Genomic DNA, 17,177 nt, shown 5'->3' with positions numbered 1-17,177 from the left:
AAAATAACTCCCCTCACTCCAAGTTTAAGACGGCCATTAGCACCGGCTTGAGCGGTATTCTTTGCAAATTATTTTGGATAGACTTTGTAAGAGGAAACTGTGAGCACCAATTCGGGTCCGGTCAAAAAAGAATATACTGCAATTTACACAACCTACATGTACATGTAGCACGGGTGATTTTAAACCAGCTTCGTGTTGAAGACCGTACTTTGACCTATAATGGTTTACTTTTATAAATTGTGAGTTGGATAGAGAGTTGTCTCATTGGCACTCATACCACATCTTCTTATATCTATTGGATGTTGATTGGGATTTATAGTTATAATTATATATTTATTTTCTCTCCGTAGTTTGTGATGGAAATGGACTGGCAATCTGGAAAATCATTAAAAGAGAGAATGAAATTGATGTTGGAAAAACAGTTAATGTGTGATGTAATCTTTTTAGTTGGAGAAAATGCTGAAATTATCTGTGCTCATACGTACATGTTGGCCAGTGCAAGCAGTGTGTTTTACACTATGTTTGAAGGCTCATGGGCAGAGAAAGGAAAGGTGACCATACCTGATACTCAGCCGAATGCTTTTAAGTTGCTGTTGAAGTAAGTCTTATTCATTGACAAAAAAAAATTCAGACTATTACCAACGATCAAGAAACAACAAGGGCAATTAATTACTTGAATTATTTGCAGAGTCCCGTAAAATTACTAAACTGTCTTGAATTAACAACTGCAGCCTGACTGGGTCTTATATCAACAGTATTCGTATCAAAAGAAGAAGTTTTAGATATGTTCCTTTTGTCGCAGTAAATGACAATATACTGAGATAAGGAAACATATCTAAAAATTCTTCTATTGATATGAATATTGTTGATGAAATTAAAGACAACGTAATAATTGATCTCATGGCAAACGAAAGATCACAAACTGCATTTTTTGAAAATAGTACAGAATTAAATAAAAGAGTACATGATACACACATTTCTAGAATAGAACTTTCAGCGGTTTGTGTTTGTACCGGCTGACAAAGCAGCCAACAATGTGATGGTGATATGCCGTAAATGCTACACAAACTTTCTTAAGAATATCATTTAGAATACACATGTACCAAGACCGTGCGCTTCACAGAGAGTCATAGAGTAAAAAAAATATCATAAACACATCAAAGCTTTTAAAAGGCCTCTTCTGGACATTTGAAGGTCCCTACTCTTTATTGGTCACCTTAACTACTCAAAAAATCAGTTACATATTGTTTCATCTCGGCCTCTAGCAAATGTTGAGGGTGCTCAAGGCTCAGTGTTGAAGGCCGAACTTTGACCTATATTCTTAACTTTTTATACATTAGATTTGGATTAAGAGTTGTCTCATTTACCCTCATACCACATTTTCTTACTTATACAACTAATCTTTAAGTGCTTTTTAATTTAACTAGTTCATGTATCAAAGAACTTATCGTTAACTCATTGTAATGAGATATGTGAAAATAGTGAAATTAACCTTTTTTGGAGTGTAAAATATTCTTTGGATGTTTTAAATAAGTTACGTGCTTTTAATGGTCATTAAGATTCTGTTGACAGTTTTGACTTTTCTACTCTCTACACTTCACTTCCAAACAATGTTATCAAACAAAAGTTTTCATATTTAATTAAATGGTGGTAAATCTGAATGCAATTATATTTGCTGCAACTCATTTAAAAGCCTTTTTTACTCAGTAAAAATTGTACTAGTAATTACTTGTACAATTGTAGTTGTACCAGTAATAACTTGTATGATGGCTTCATACAAGTAATTACTTGTATAAAATGTTTGTACAAGTAATAACCTGTACACGATATAGATATGGGAAGACGTGGTATAAGTGCAAATGAGACAACTCTCCATCGAAGTCACAATTTATAAAAGTAAACCATTATAGGTCCAGCTACGGTCTTCAACACGGAGCCTTGGCTAACACCGAGCAGCAAGCTATAAAGGGCCCCAAAAAATGACTAGTGTAAAAACATTCAAACGGGGAAAGCAACGCTCTAATCTATATAAAAAAAAACGAGAAACACTTATGAACTACATCAACAAATAAATTTAATAACTGAACACGCATAATTAATGTGTAATATATCTTTAACTATCGGGTTGAATTGAAGGTCACATGAATACGGATTCAATGAGTGAATAATTCATCATCAATGTTTCTTAGCTTATTTTGAAAAAATTGAACCATTATACTGGATGCTTAAAGTGGATCATTGTTTCACTATTTTACTTTCATTAATGATAGAATTAAAAAAATAAATTTGATTTTTGTATATGTATTGTAGCTAGTGCCCCTTTAATGCACCCCCTTTTTTGCGAACTTATATAACTATCAAAGGCATTGCATGTTTTAAATAAACTCATCATAGATACCAGGATTAAACTTTGTATTTACGCCAGACGCGCGTTTCGTCTACAAAAGACTCATCAGTGACTCTCGAATCAAAAAAATTTAAAAAGGCAACAACCGAAATTAAATGATTGACACTAATATTTTAAAAATGAAGACAAAAATGGAGAACACAAACATTGTAATAACTTTAGCTCCAGTACACAGTTACATTATTCAATCTATAGTTATATGTCTTGTTAGTCTTTTTTTCCCCTTACCAACCGACCCCCCTTTTTTCACATAAAAAATATGTAAACCAACAAATAAAAACAACATTGACCTCATTCACGGAATTGATTTCATTTTTAGAGCTGTATTGGATTAACATTTAATAAATTGAAAAATGTAAAACAAGCACCTGTTGGAATCATCTTAATTATCATTAAAAGATAGCAAGGGTTAAAATATTGCAAATTGCAAAACGCAACCCAATAACGTCTAAAATCACCAGTAGACTAGTGATCCCTTATCTTACTTAGACTTTCAAAAACTATCCATGAGATAATTTGAAAAAAAAATAGTTAAAGGGAAAAAGGATACACGTAGCTGAACTGCTTACATAACATAGACCTATTGTAATTATTATACCTCACGTTAAAATGCCAGATTTTGATAAGTTTAAAGTAGGAGTTAATTAATTCTCATTTCATTTTCACATTTTTCGTCTCTAGAGAAAAGTTTGCACTCGGCAAATGATTGGTTAAAATTCGATTATGGCGTCAAAGCGATGCAAAATATATCAGAGAAACATTCAAAAGTCGAAAATAAACTGACAATGCCACTGCTAAAAAAGAAAAAAAAAGACCAATAGACAAACAAGGGTACACAAAACATGAAAAAACATAGAAAACAAAAGACGGAGGAACACGACAAAAACTGGTGTCATCTTAGGTGTTCCGGAAGGGTAAGCAGATTTTGCTCCACATGTGACACCCATCGTGTTTTTGATTTCCTCTGAAGTTCCTATTGTAAACACATGAAAAAAGACGACCATACCTGATGACGGCACATATAAAGAACACAACTTTCTGCAAATCTTTGAAATGGAATATCTTGTATATTCGTGTATTACGACATTTCTCCACTCTCAACAGTTATATCTTAAATATTTAAAAAGCTCGGCAATTTAAAATTTAACTATATTAAACGAGAGAGAGAGAGAGAGAGAGAGAGAGAGAGAGAGAGTACAAATGTATAAGTATGTAACGAGTATTATTCTTTCTCTATGTTTTACAGATTTATTTACACAGATGATGTGGAGATAAATTTTGATAATGTGGAGAGTTTGTTGCTTGCTGGAGATAAGTACTTCATCCAGGTGCTGAAGGATAAATGTGTTTGCTTTTTAAAGAAATATTTGAACACAGATTATGTGTTCACTGTTCTTAAAATAGCTTTTGGCATGAATATGGAAGAATTGAAGTCTTATGCATTAGATTATATTTTGAGAAATGGACACAACTGCTTATATTCAATTTCTTTTGTGAAATTACCAAGAGAATATGTGAAACATATTATCAAATCTGATACATTGAGATGCAAGGAAGAACATGTTTATGAGCAAATGGTTAGATGGGCAAAATTTAGATGTACCAAACAACAATTACCAACGACATATTACAACGTCAGGGTATGTCTTGGTGATTTGTTATATCTGATCAGATTCCCCACAATGGAACAAGATTATTTTACTGATAATGTTTCGAACAGCGGCTTACTGACATCAGCTGAGACAATCAATGTTTTTCATTCCTTTACCAATAATCGGAACAGTATTTTTATTTCAGAAAAGAGAAACTATAGGGTGCGTTTTCGAAGATGTGTTTGTAATAATAATAAAGTTACTATCTGGAAACGTACTTCTAAATATGACTGTGTTGATTTTCAAACATCTTTTAATGGTAAGCTATGCGCTGTTCTCTTATTTGGAGCAACGACATATTCAGGATCTAACGATGTAACAATCAGTATTTTACTTGGAGATTCTCTACTCAGTACCACAAAAAGAGAGCTGAAGTCTGAGGCAAGCAAACAAATTTATGAAATCAATTTAAACCAAACAGTAGATATATATAAAATGAAACGATATACAGTTAAAGTAAACACGAAAGGACCCAGCACATTCGTTGGAAAAAGAAAAAGTTATAAACAGCTAGTATACTCAACTTGTGGATTCACAGCAGAAACAGTGACATTTTTACCACCATCTCTTAAATCATATTTTAAAAAAAGTGAAATATGTGGACAAATACCGGGACTAACTTTCACTTTTTGAAACAAAACAAGTACACAATTGGTATTTCATCAAAAAGAAGCATGGACACTGTGCCTGAGATGGTTTTGTGATTTCCATTCATCTATACTTTAGTGAGATTTGGAGAACTTCTAATGGAATTCAGCACTAGCCAAATGCAAAAGACCTGTTATTTCTTTTCTTTCATCATAAGAATTGCACAATTTCTTACTTACAGGGAAAATAGGAATTAGTTTATTTAAATCAGTTCGTGTTGTTCTGTCCATTCGAAACACACTAATTGACTAAAAGCTTCATAGATTCAAGGATTACTTGTCATCATATTTTCTTGACCATACTATATTAACATATATTATACTATGATATTATTTTGATTTGAATTTTGTTTTTGTGTGTGAGTTATGTGACTTTGATGATTTTGTCTTTAGAACTAAACTACCTTAAGTTGGCAAAACCTTTTGAAATTTTGGGTCATCAATGCTTTCCAATTTTGTACTTCAATTGTCCATCTTACATTTTTTGTTCAACATTATAGATGAGTCTTTTGAAGACACAACTGGTGTCTGGCTTACAAAATAACGGCTAATTGTCTCTGATGATCAAGTTTTTTTAAATACGATTATGTTTTTAACATTATAATGATTATGGCAATGTAAACAAATTTAATCATATTTTTCTTACTAGAGGCTCCAAGAAGCCTGCATCGCTCGCCTGTATCGCTCACCTGATATTTTTATTTACAATTGATGCATGAAATAATGCAACCGTAATACTTTTGCTTTAGTTTCAGAGATATAAGTCATAAACTGCATTTTCCCCTATGTTATATTTTTATCCATGTTTTCCATATTGGTTGGCAGACAGGGTCATCGGACACATTTTTTAACTAGATACCCTAATAATGACCAAGTTTGGTTAAATTTGTCTAAGTAGTTTCAGAGGAGAAGATTTTTTGTAAGATTACAAAAATTTACGAAAAATTTGTTAAAAATTTACTATAAAGGACAATTACTCCTTAAGGGGTCAATTGACCATTTTGGTCATGTGGACTTATTTGTAGATCTTATTTTGCTTTTAATTACTTTCAGAAATATAAGCCAAAAACTGCATTGTATCCCTATGTTCTATTTTTAGCCATGTTTGCTATGTTGGTTGACAAGCGGGGTCATCGGACACATTTTTTTAGATTAAATACCCTAATGATGTCCTATATATAATAGCCAAGTTTGGTTAAATTGGTTTCAGTAGTTTCAGAGGAGAAGACTTGTGTAAAAGATTACAAAGATTTACCAAAAAAATGATAAAACTTTACTATAAAGGACAATAACTCCTCAAGGGGTCAATTAACCACTTTGGTCGTGTTAACTTATTTGTAGATCTTACTTTGCTGAACATTATTGCTGTTTACAGGTTGAATACTATTTATGATAATATTCAAGATAATAACCACAAACTGCAAAACTTCCTTAAAATTACCAATTCAGGGGCAGCAACCCAACAACCTGTTGTCCAATTTGTCTGAAAATTTCAGGGCAGATAAATCTTGACCTGATGAACAATTTTACCCTAGTCAGATTTGCTCTAAATGCTTTGGTTTCAGAGATATAAGCCAAAATCTACATTTTACCCCTATGTTCTATTTGTTGCCATTGCGGTCATCTTGGTTAGTTGGTCGGGTCATCAGACATATTTTTTCAAACGAAATACCCCAATGATGATTGTGGTCAAGTTTGGTTAAATTTGGCCCAGTAGTTTCAGAGGAGAAGATTTTTGTAAAAGTTAACGACGACGGACGAGGAACGCCAACTTAAATTCAAACTTAGTATGAGCACGTTTAACCGCATCAAGCATTTTCTATCAATTACCAGGATTACTCACCAACTTTTAATTTACCGAATACTGATAGTTAAACTTGTTTGTTTTTTCCTGTCGTTTAACCAAGAAATAATTATAAGAACCATAGTCCGTCTGATTTTTCGCTGTTAAGTTCAGTTGGTCCATTTCCATGATTTACAATTTGATACTGGTAGTTTAATTGTCAACCAGACCACATATAAAACAATTTAGATTTTGTTTTTTAAATTTGTAATGTTTATCCACAATAACGATCATTACATTTTTATCTGTGCATAATATTTGTAAAAAATTGAAAACAACACGTTTAATAATTTCATGCGTCCGAAGCGCTTTTCTGGATTTACCTTCATCAGGAACGCTCAAAGCCAAACATTTGAAATTCGAGGATGTATAACTACCGAAACCGTTGCAGAGCTATATGACAAAAATACCTAAAATAAACAGCCAAATTCAAGCTGTTTGGTTACATTAAATCATGTATCAAGCTACAAATGACACACACACACAAATACCACATGTATTTTCAAGACGATGTATTTAGTTCATTTATTAACAATAAGCAACGGCAATTGTTTGGTTAACAATTTAATAGTTTATACATTTTATCGGCATATTACATATATTTTAATTGATTAAAAAAACTAGAAGTATGTATGCTGCATTTAAAATGTTTGAAACTCTGAACATATATTAAAAAGTGGATTTGTGTGTTTGTCTTCATGGCTTATAATTCAATGCATGTTTAATTATACTCTGTTTAAAGTTTCAACAAAAATGTTGAACTTCAAGGAAAATAAAAAAAGTGAGAGTCCATAAAATAGGAACAAACTTAAACACTCGACAATATTAACCAATGGAGAGAATGGAAAAAACTTATCCTTGACATCGTACATGCATCTTCTGAAGAAAAAAGTACGTTAATTAAACCTGTTTTTATAGCTAGCTAAACATCCAGATTTTTTTTACAATTGTTTATAGTTCCGTTATTTTCGCAACCTTTCGTGAGCAACACAAACATACATGTACATTGTTGAATAAGATGACCATTATTTTGATCCAGTAGCCAAAACTGTGTTAACATAAATCACAAACAAACAACACACAATGCTTTGAAATTCAAACAAGCATACAAACAAATGTGGGCCAAAACTACATGTGCCTTTTTAACATTAGCTGTTTGGTATAAACATGTCGTATATTGTATATTGTATTTTATAATTGATTGCACCTCTGTACCGATGATTTGATTTTGCTGTGAGAAAATAAAGATATAGGTATTGTCATAGGAAAATGGAAGAAAACGAAATGAATTCAAATTTCACTTATATCCAAATGAACCTAAAGTGCAGTTTAGGGAGTCAAAAAGTTATGATTGTCAATGGCATGTAAAAAACTATCAAAAGCCAGTCATTTGTCCAATACATTCAAAGAAATTTTACACTCCATAATAAATCCTTAGTGTTCAATGTTTTTACACAATATAAAAATAAGTTACAGATATTTCGTCTACTTTAAATAGTTTTGTGGTATTTCGTAAAATTAACTTATATTTTCCAGCATAATATTCATACAAAAACTGAACACATCTATAATTTTGTTTTTCGTTACTTGGGTTTTTTTGTGGATCGAATTTGGGTTCACTTTTAAATATAGGAAAACGGAGTCAGCATACGGTGGTTCGATTCCTACTCTTGGTATTCATTTGTATCGCCTGGTGCAAAGCGGACACGTTAGTTAAGTAGTCCCAAGCTGACTCTCTTGTTCATATGTCAACAAATTCAGACTCTTCGAAGTCCAGATACAACAAAACAATGATATGATTGTGAAAATTATACCATGTAAAGTTGTGGTATAATTTCCGGCCGGGTTGCATTTCCATAGTCTCCATTGCACAGCTAAAGATTACGTTATGAAATAGGTGTCAATAAACAAGTCAAAAAAACTTACTATTTCTTGGAAAAAGCTTACTGAAAGTCTTAACTAAACGATATCTATTGATTTTGCGGGATTGGACGAATTGATAATGCTATGATGGTCTGCTAGATGACTCTCCATGAAGTTATGTTCTGTTAACGTTATACCACCACTACCGCCATATTTTTGGCAAGTATGAACACAACACGATTTTAAAGTACGTTACTTGTACTTTTTTGGATTAGAGTGTCACTGATGAGTCTTTTGTAGACGAAACGCGCGTCTGGCGTAAATACAAAATTTAAATCCTGGTAATTTATGATGAGTTTATTTCTTATCATATGCATGTATATATAGAAGTATTTAAATGGATGTATTATGAACAATTTTACCTTGATTAATTTTGAAAGTGATATGCAAATATCTATTCATACTTATATTGAAACAATAATCAAGCTATTATTTATCAGATGCATTCAGTTGCTTGAACCCCTTATCGAAGAATAACATTTAATCAAACGGAATTTCTAATAAGTTTCTATGCCTTCAATCGAGTGAAATGCTGATGTAGAACTGAACACAGAAGATCCTTGTAACATGTATATATAGAAATAAATACATAGACATATCAATAAAAACCTATCGATCTCTGAACTAATTTTGAAAGTAATATGCAAACATTTATTCATACTTTTATTGAAATAATAGTTATTTTTTATCAGATGCATCCTGTTTGCATGAACCCCTTATCGAAGAAATAGCAGTCCAGGTATTTGTCCACCTAGGTCATTTGTACCATTGCCCGGTGGTAGTGCAGAGCGGGAAAATGTAACAGAAAAATCATCATGATTCGTAATCTTCTGAATATAGTTCTTTCCTCTGAAAGTGCGAGATCCTTTCATCTTAATTTAAATACTAGTAGTAGTGTATCGATTGTTTGCAACTATTTCGACTGGATAATCAAACGGAATTTCATAAATCTCTTGGCCTGTAATCGAGTTTAATGCTGTATGTGTTGTACTGAGAACAGTAGAACCTTGTAAATTCTTTCTAATGTTCTCATCAGTCGTCGGCATACATTGTTCCTCACATCTCAGTTTGGCCCATTGTACCATCCTTTGGTACATTGTTGGTTCATCGCAATACAGTTTATCGGATTCAACTATCAATGTGAGGCAGTCAGAAGATAAATGTAGGAAATCATCGGACTCAAAGCATGCTCTTCCTTTCTTGAAAATAAAATTCAGAGCATCTGTTTCCAAATCTTTCATGTTGAAGTCATGCGCTGTTTGAAATACAACACACGTGTGATCTCCATTTACACTTGAAGTTAAGAAGTCACTACATTTATCTTTCAGAGTTTGTAACATATACTTTTCTGATCCATACAGAAGTCCTTTGATATTTTTGGAGTCTATTACAAATTTTTCAGTGTATATATACCTGTTGAATAAAAAAATACTGTTTAATCATCATTTTTAGGTTGAGACAAGGCATAAATTCTGATATACTTTTATGTTTATTTGAGTTCCCTGAACACTAAAATTGGTAATTGAGGTATAATATAGTAATATGTTTTAGATAATATAAAAATAAGGAGATGTGGTATGTTTGGCATGAGACAACTATCCTTCCAAGTTCAAATTTAATGAAGCAATTATAGGCAACCGTACGGCCTTCGACAATGAGAAAACCCCATACAGTATAGTCGGCTACAAAAGTCCCCGACATGAAAAATATGGAACAATTCAATTGAGAAAACTAACGGCCTGATTTATAACAAAACAATTTACGAAAAGAACATATGACAGACATGAACCAATGATAACCACTGAATCAAAGGCTCCTGACTTGGGACATGCACATAAAGAATGTGGCGGAGTTAAACGTGATTTTGAGCGCTCAACCCTCCCCTAACCTGGGACAGAGGTGTTACGGCACAACATAAGAACAAACCATAAAAAATAGTTGAAAATGGCTTAACTCATCAGATCGATACAAAGCAGAAAACATAAAAAAAAAACTCGTTTTTCTTGTCGTATACTACATCAAAGGGTGTCAGGATTGATCAAACGAAAAACCGACCGTACGGAGGTCTTTATGTGGGAAATCCCTACACCCAAAGGTGTGTTATACTAGAAGAAAAACCTTAAAATATGCATTATCTGACTTATATACCGTCAAAAGTATTATTGTTTGCAAAGATTTGCAGTAGTGTATCCTATTTTACCGATCACATTAAAGTGGGATATTCTTTTCATCGTTTAGGTTTAAATACGCCCTGCGGCTAATTTAAATTGTGAAATAAAACTCAGTGATCTAGATACAAACTATGTATCGGTTAGTCTATGAAAAGGTATGTACTATGAAATTTAGAGCGAGAGGCTTACCCCGAGCACTTAATTCCATAGTATATACCTTTTCATAGACTATCCAATTTAGCACATATTTACAACTCAAGTAATCTTTTATTTGGTCTATTGATAGTTTATTTTGGCTGACTACTTGTATCACAGGTGTTTGTAAAACGGACTTCATTAACTAAGTTTAATGTTTTGTGATTTTACTCACTAGTATCATAACATCGTATTTGTTCAGTTTGTGACAGTGATTAACCAGATCACGAGTTTATAAATGCAGCAAACACGAATTGGGAAAATAGCGATTTTTAAGTCATTCTCCCATAAAAAATACGATTTTAAACTCCCCTAGACTCCAGAATGAAAAGATGGTGTAAGTATGTATATCGATATATAGCGGTGTCTTTCTAGATGTACTTATTTACATGGTATTACTAAGCTGACAAAATAAACTGACAAAAAAAACCCGGCAAATATAATTAAATTGCAGTAGGAGCTTTACAACTTTACATGTTTTGAAATAAAAATGACAGTAAAACTAAAGCTATAATAACTTTGAAAAAAATAATTGATATATATGTGTCATAGAAAGTTTACCGTTTCGGCATTAAAGAGCAACTACAAATAGATCATTTTGAAAGATTATAGGTTGTTTTTTTTTTCAAAGTAAAAACTAAAAGCTTTATCAGAATATAGATATAGGTGGCACATTCCCTTCAGACGTTATCACGGTTTTGCAATTTGGGATTAAATGGATCAAGTTCCTTAACAAAGTTAAATAAATCATCATCGAGTTGCCTTAATTCCCCTTCACAAGGTTTCATAGAACATACTTTTTTGTGTACAAATTAATTTCATGGAATCATCCAATATGATAAATTACCACAATAATTAAAGATAGCGTTGTACTATAATCAAGGTATGAAGGACCATATATGTTAGTCTTTAATGCAATTGTAAAAAATATTTTTTAAACGGAAGATTTTAATAGCAGGATATATAAAATCAATGTGAAAACTATTTGAAAACACATTTTTTTCAATTTGGGACACGGCATTTTATTCCTAAATCGCCCTTGATTGCGATACAATGAAATCTTACCCTTGCGGTCATTCATGCAAAGTTACTTAGTACACAGAAAAAGTATGTACTATGAAACTTAGAAGACAAATTTAACCAAATTTGATTGGACGAGAAGTTGTAAGTATGTGCTAAAGAAATCAATGTCCAGTTACAATAAAAATATTACTGTTATTACACGACGAAAGGAACAAATGAATTGTTACGGTGTATGAAAAATACAAGTCACTGTTTAAGTAATTTATTATATCAATTTTATAAAAGGGGAATGCAATCTTTTTTCTATCTTTTGTTTCATGCCATATTTACTGCGGATTATTTTTTTTTCAATAATTTTTAACGAACTATTAAGAATGAAGTTTACTTTTTTTGTCTGGCAACACAACTATTTCGTCAATAATTGATTACTGCAATTGTACTTATTTTCGCGGATACTTATTTTCATGAATTGTGTATTTCAAACAAGTTCGCGGGTATTTATTTTCGCGATTTTTTTTCGAAAATAAAATTTAAAAATCGTTTAACAGTTATTATCATTGTCTCGTGTGTCAATATGAACTGTATTAAAAGTAAATGAGTAAATAGCCGTCAGGTAAACTGTATTTAGTAACTTTGGTTATTTGTAAATAATCGTTGTGTGCATTTATTTGTGCTTATTTTATTTTCATAAAATCTAATTATAATTAAAATTTTGTTTCTTATCAAATGATTACAGAAAAGCTTTCAAAAACATTGTCTGCTACTATACACAGTATCAGTATAAGATATTAAAATTTTATGACACCCCCTCTAATTATGAAGTTAGTGTCTGTTCCTTTACTTCAAAAATGGGAATATTTGGTCATTTAATATAGTAAAAGGTAAAATATCAAGAACTGACACGAAGAGAGCACACAATCGTAATTTACCACGAAAAACAGACAAATGTACGATTTCCAATACAAGATTGTATACTTTTGTTTTTACAAAATCCTACACATCACATAAAATGTGAGAAGATTTGACTTGTTTTAAAGGTGTTATGAAAAGTTTTGCATTATCGAATGTGTCTCCAACAATGTCTTTTTACTTAAGCGATGAATTAACAAAACTTATTTGTTTCGAAATTTGAAATATGCGTTTTCTAGAATTTCAGTCTTATAAACAGAGGAAAGGATTGCTTCTGCTAAAAACATATTAAAGATGGCAAATTGAAAAGTAAAGCCCTAATCACCAACAACACACGACAACTATCAAATGAATTAAACGATTTAGTATTAAAACTGTTGTTTGCATTTTAATCAGGGAAAACAATAACCTTACACATTATTTTATGCCTTGAAGCACATTTCATTAAAACTTGGTATATTCCGGGTTGTTTCTACAAAAGAATGACCTGTCGTTCTGAACGAAAATAACTCCATAGAGGTTTATAAGTTTGGAGAGTTGCAACAGTCAAGAGGAATGTTCGAAGTGGCTCTAATGATGGCTCTAATATGACCCCTATTTCTAACATATTTTAACGGTGTTTCGAGTGATATTGACATAATTTCAATATCAATTTTAGGCAGCCAGTGGTACATGTAGGAAACATGGAAAACAATGGAGCACTTACTGCCAGGCTGGGGAAAACATTCATCGGGGTATCAACCTTTTGGTTGTAAAACATCAGCACCAAGCTTTTTCGCTTTTATAGCTAGTACGTCAGACACGAGGTTTTTCGTCATCTGTGGTGCTCAAATCAAAACAGCAATTTTGAACTGAAGAGCATTCAAAACAAAAAATACCAAACAGTAGTTTACCCTAAAGCTTAAGTATTGTGCGTCTTTTATCATGTCAGGGACATATGTTAAATATGGTGTAGCTGGTCTACATATGTACGTTTTTTTCTCGGTGAAATTGATTATTGGTGTGTGATGTGGTCTTTTGTACTGTCTTATAATTTTTTATTACATTTGCTTACCTTGGAATAATATTATTTTAAGTTCATAAATTATGTCATCATAATAAAATCAATAAAACACGATTTTTCTGCTTTGTATCGATCTGATGAGTGAAGCCCTTTTCAACTGACTTTTTATAGTGGGTTCTTCTGTTGTACTATCACACCAGGATAGTGTTGGCGCGCCCACAAACATTTTTAACTGCGCCACATTCTGCATGTGCATGTCCCCAAGTCTGTAATTCAATATGGTTGTCGTTTGTAGCTGTATATCATATTTGCTTTTCGTTTATTGTTTTGTACATAAATCAGGCCGTCAGTTTTCTTGTTTGAATTGTTTTACATTTGTCATTTCGAGCCTTTTATAGCTTGCTATGCGGTATGGGTTTTTGCTCATTGTTAAAGGCCGTACGATTGCCTATAATTGCTCGCATCCACTTTTGGTCTCTGGTGGAGATTTGCCTCATTGGCTATCATACCACATTCTTCTTATTTTTATAAGGTTGCAACTTCGTATGACAAAGTTTTCATTAGATCATATAAGCTGTTGTATTTGGGCGCTTTTTGTTGTAATGATCTTTAACATCCTATATGATTTGTCTACACATTATCCCTAGATTAAGTGTATTCCAGGACATAAGATCGCGCAAATGAAAATCGGTATCTCAAGCTAATAAACATGATAAAGGAGGTAGATCAAGGTTTCAATATGTTTGTGTCTAACGTGTTCCTTTATATATTCTTTTTTATAATACGCTAAAAAGCACGAACGAGACAGGATATTACAAACAAGATACTACTTCAGACATTTAAATCTTTTCATCCAGATTTACGCCTTATACATTGTTAATTAATAATTATATCAACTTACATTTAAGTAACTTGATAAACTTACTGTAACATCATATCAAAATATTCTGGAGTCATGTTTACAATATCAACATCCCCCTTTTCTGATAATGGTCCTTCAAACATGCTATAGAATACAGGACTAGCACTCGCCAGCATGTACTTATGGGCTTTGATTGGCGACTTGGCTGATCCGACATGGAATGTGACGTCACACATCAGCTGATTATCCAACATGTATTTCATACGATCTGACAGTGATTTTCCTATCTGCCAATCAGTTTGAGCTACCATTGTCATCTAAAATTGAATAATTTAAACCAAAAAAAAGGAATTTTACATACATGATACATACATTAATTTATGTGTGTATGTGTATTAGTCAAGTTCTTTGTGTTAGTGATAATTAATACAAGCTCGGGTTCTGTACTTTATTTGAGACTCATTTATCGCAGCATATTTCCGCAAAACCATTTAGTATACAGTTGCGTCACCTTTGGGAAGATTTAGGTATATACCTTATATAAGAAACGTTATCAATCACAGGTATATGTTAAATAAGTTGTTGTTATTTTTCAGACAGGTAAGTATATGCTGACAGCAAGAGCAAGATTTTTTCGCCATAAGATCAAGATCAAAAGAATGTAAAAACCAATAAAAGAAGGAGAAGGTCCGCGGTATAATCAATGTGAAAATAAATTACAAAGTACAGTGAAACCAAATATAACCAAAAACAAAAGATAACGTCAGAGTCCATGTCAAAATGTTAAATATAGAATCCACCATTGCATCAAGTGTGTTACGATATTTTCCACTCGAGACAGTTAAATTTTAAAATTTAAAACGCGAGGCTTGTCGAGCTTTTTTAAACATTTAAAATCTATCTGTTGAGAGTGGAAAATATCGTAACACACTTCATGCAGTGGTGGAATCTATATTTAAATTAACATAGTTTCGAAAAAACTAAAAGTACAATATTTTTATTAAATGTATATTGGTATTTAGTGGTTGATGATTTTTATTGTCTTGTTATTGTATTATCAAATACTAAACGAAAGCAAACTATCAACATGTTGATGTTTGATTTTGACATCTGTTAAGTCTTTTGTGATTTCGTTGAGTTGTTTTGCTGTCTTATCGTTGGCGATACCTTACAGTCCAATCACCACCCTAATCTCATATCGTATCATCTGTATTGTGTCGGTTACTTTTGTTCATATAGCTCCCTAAGTTCTTCTTATCCCAAGTCTGTAAAGTGTTTCTATTGAACGTTCGCAATAAAGGAAAACCTAGAAAATGCTTCGGATGCATCAAAATAACACAGTGTTATTTCCCTTCATTTATGCTTTAACTACAAATAAAGTTATTATTTAATCGGATATGATGTCATCAAGCATATGGCAGGACTTGATGTCAAAACAGTCCGCGAAAGCCGATATTGCGAAATATATGATCCGTCTTGTGTGGCCATTGCACATAGCAACAGCATATAATTTGCCCTTATCTAATTATTTTTATCATAATTAGGTTAAGACAAATTTATATAAGAAAATTACTTAAATTTACAAATATGAGTTGGCTTTAATATATATATTCAAACACAAATAAGTCTAAATTGAAAACAACGTTCAAACCTATGATTGCGTTGGATAAAAACCGCAATTTTTATACGTGTGCATGAAAAACAAATGTCTTGGTAGAGGGGTCTAATTACAGCCCAAACAACATTTTCCAAAAGACCAAAAATTTTTGCACCTCATGCTTTCGGTAATTGAAAAAAAAAAGAAAGTGTATTCAGTTTGCAAGTAAGTACTAGTGTTTTGCAGATGCATATCCATCTATGACTTTTATTTTACAGCCCTAAAAAGACTATTGCAGCTTCACATATATGTTAAACTGTGTACCCATTTCTCTAATTCTACTTGCAATTATACATCACAGTTGTAAATTTTATATTAAGATTATGTAAGTAGACAACAAGTTGTGTTTCTTCAGAATACTAATTTTATCATATATACGAGTTATGTCAGTAACTTTTATCATCAAAAAATTATGTTCTGTATTAGAAATAGCAGGACGAGGAATAGACATTTGGGGGGAAAAACATGTTGGACAGTAGCAATAATTTAACAGTTAACCAGGCAAGGTATTCAACATTTAAGGTCCAACCGGAAAAAGTATTTGTACTTTTATAACAGTCACCCCCCTTTTTTTGGAATAACTAATACAAAAACACAGAAACATATTTGATTGATTGATGGTTGGTTGTTTAAAGACAAATATTTGAACAAAGATGTCCACGTGAGCATATTTTTATCCTTACTAGCTTCCACTCAAAAGGTTAATGACAAGAACAATGGAGGATCATGGAGTTAATATCAATAAATTATAAATTTTCTTATTTTATTTACATGGGTATAAATACATTTTTTAGAATTTAGTTTAATGTTATTTTACTCACCTAAAAGCAAACAAGATATGACAATTATTCAAGAAGGAAGTAAAATATATATTTTGTCACGTGT

The 17,177-nt window shown here is 32.1% G+C and overlaps 2 protein-coding genes across 2 annotated transcripts; one reads left to right on the top strand and one right to left on the bottom strand.

Moving 5' to 3' along the window:
- Positions 1 to 356: 356 nt before the first annotated feature.
- On the top strand, positions 357 to 5,257 carry LOC127714018 (BTB/POZ domain-containing protein 6-like). Its single transcript, XM_052219966.1, has 4 exons — positions 357 to 598; positions 3,654 to 4,189; positions 4,349 to 4,440; positions 5,207 to 5,257. The coding sequence occupies exons 1-4, from the start codon at positions 357 to 359 to the stop codon at positions 5,255 to 5,257; spliced, it is 921 nt and encodes a 306-aa protein (XP_052075926.1).
- A 4,093-nt stretch (positions 5,258 to 9,350) lies between these two features.
- LOC127714017 (BTB/POZ domain-containing protein 6-like) lies at positions 9,351 to 17,162 on the bottom strand. Its single transcript, XM_052219965.1, has 3 exons — positions 17,114 to 17,162; positions 14,699 to 14,952; positions 9,351 to 9,885 (listed from the first exon to the last, which is right to left on the bottom strand). Exons 2-3 carry the CDS (start codon positions 14,950 to 14,952, stop codon positions 9,351 to 9,353), a joined length of 789 nt encoding a protein of 262 aa, XP_052075925.1. The 5' UTR covers positions 17,114 to 17,162.
- Between the last annotated feature and the right edge of the window lie 15 nt (positions 17,163 to 17,177).

Source organism: Mytilus californianus, unplaced genomic scaffold (genome assembly GCF_021869535.1).
Source record: "Mytilus californianus isolate M0D057914Y unplaced genomic scaffold, xbMytCali1.0.p SCAF_9, whole genome shotgun sequence".
Taxonomy (NCBI): domain Eukaryota; kingdom Metazoa; phylum Mollusca; class Bivalvia; order Mytilida; family Mytilidae; genus Mytilus; species Mytilus californianus.
Note: the sequence above shows the minus strand (reverse complement) of the source record. Positions and strands in the feature narration are given on the sequence as shown.

What these genes read in the sequence shown, in the direction of transcription:
- LOC127714017 (XM_052219965.1), bottom strand. Translation starts at nt 14,952, where the DNA reads ATGACAATGGTAGCTCAAACTGATTGGCAGATAGGAAAATCACTGTCA. An exon ending in TATTTTGATATGATGTTACA is followed by an intron (nt 9,886 to 14,698) that starts GTAAGTTTATCA and finishes TTTATTCAACAG; the next exon opens with GTATATATACACTGAAAAAT.
- LOC127714018 (XM_052219966.1), top strand. Translation starts at nt 357, where the DNA reads ATGGAAATGGACTGGCAATCTGGAAAATCATTAAAAGAGAGAATGAAA. An exon ending in GCTTTTAAGTTGCTGTTGAA is followed by an intron (nt 599 to 3,653) that starts GTAAGTCTTATT and finishes TATGTTTTACAG; the next exon opens with ATTTATTTACACAGATGATG. An exon ending in AAAGAGAGCTGAAGTCTGAG is followed by an intron (nt 4,441 to 5,206) that starts GCAAGCAAACAA and finishes TCAACATTATAG; the next exon opens with ATGAGTCTTTTGAAGACACA.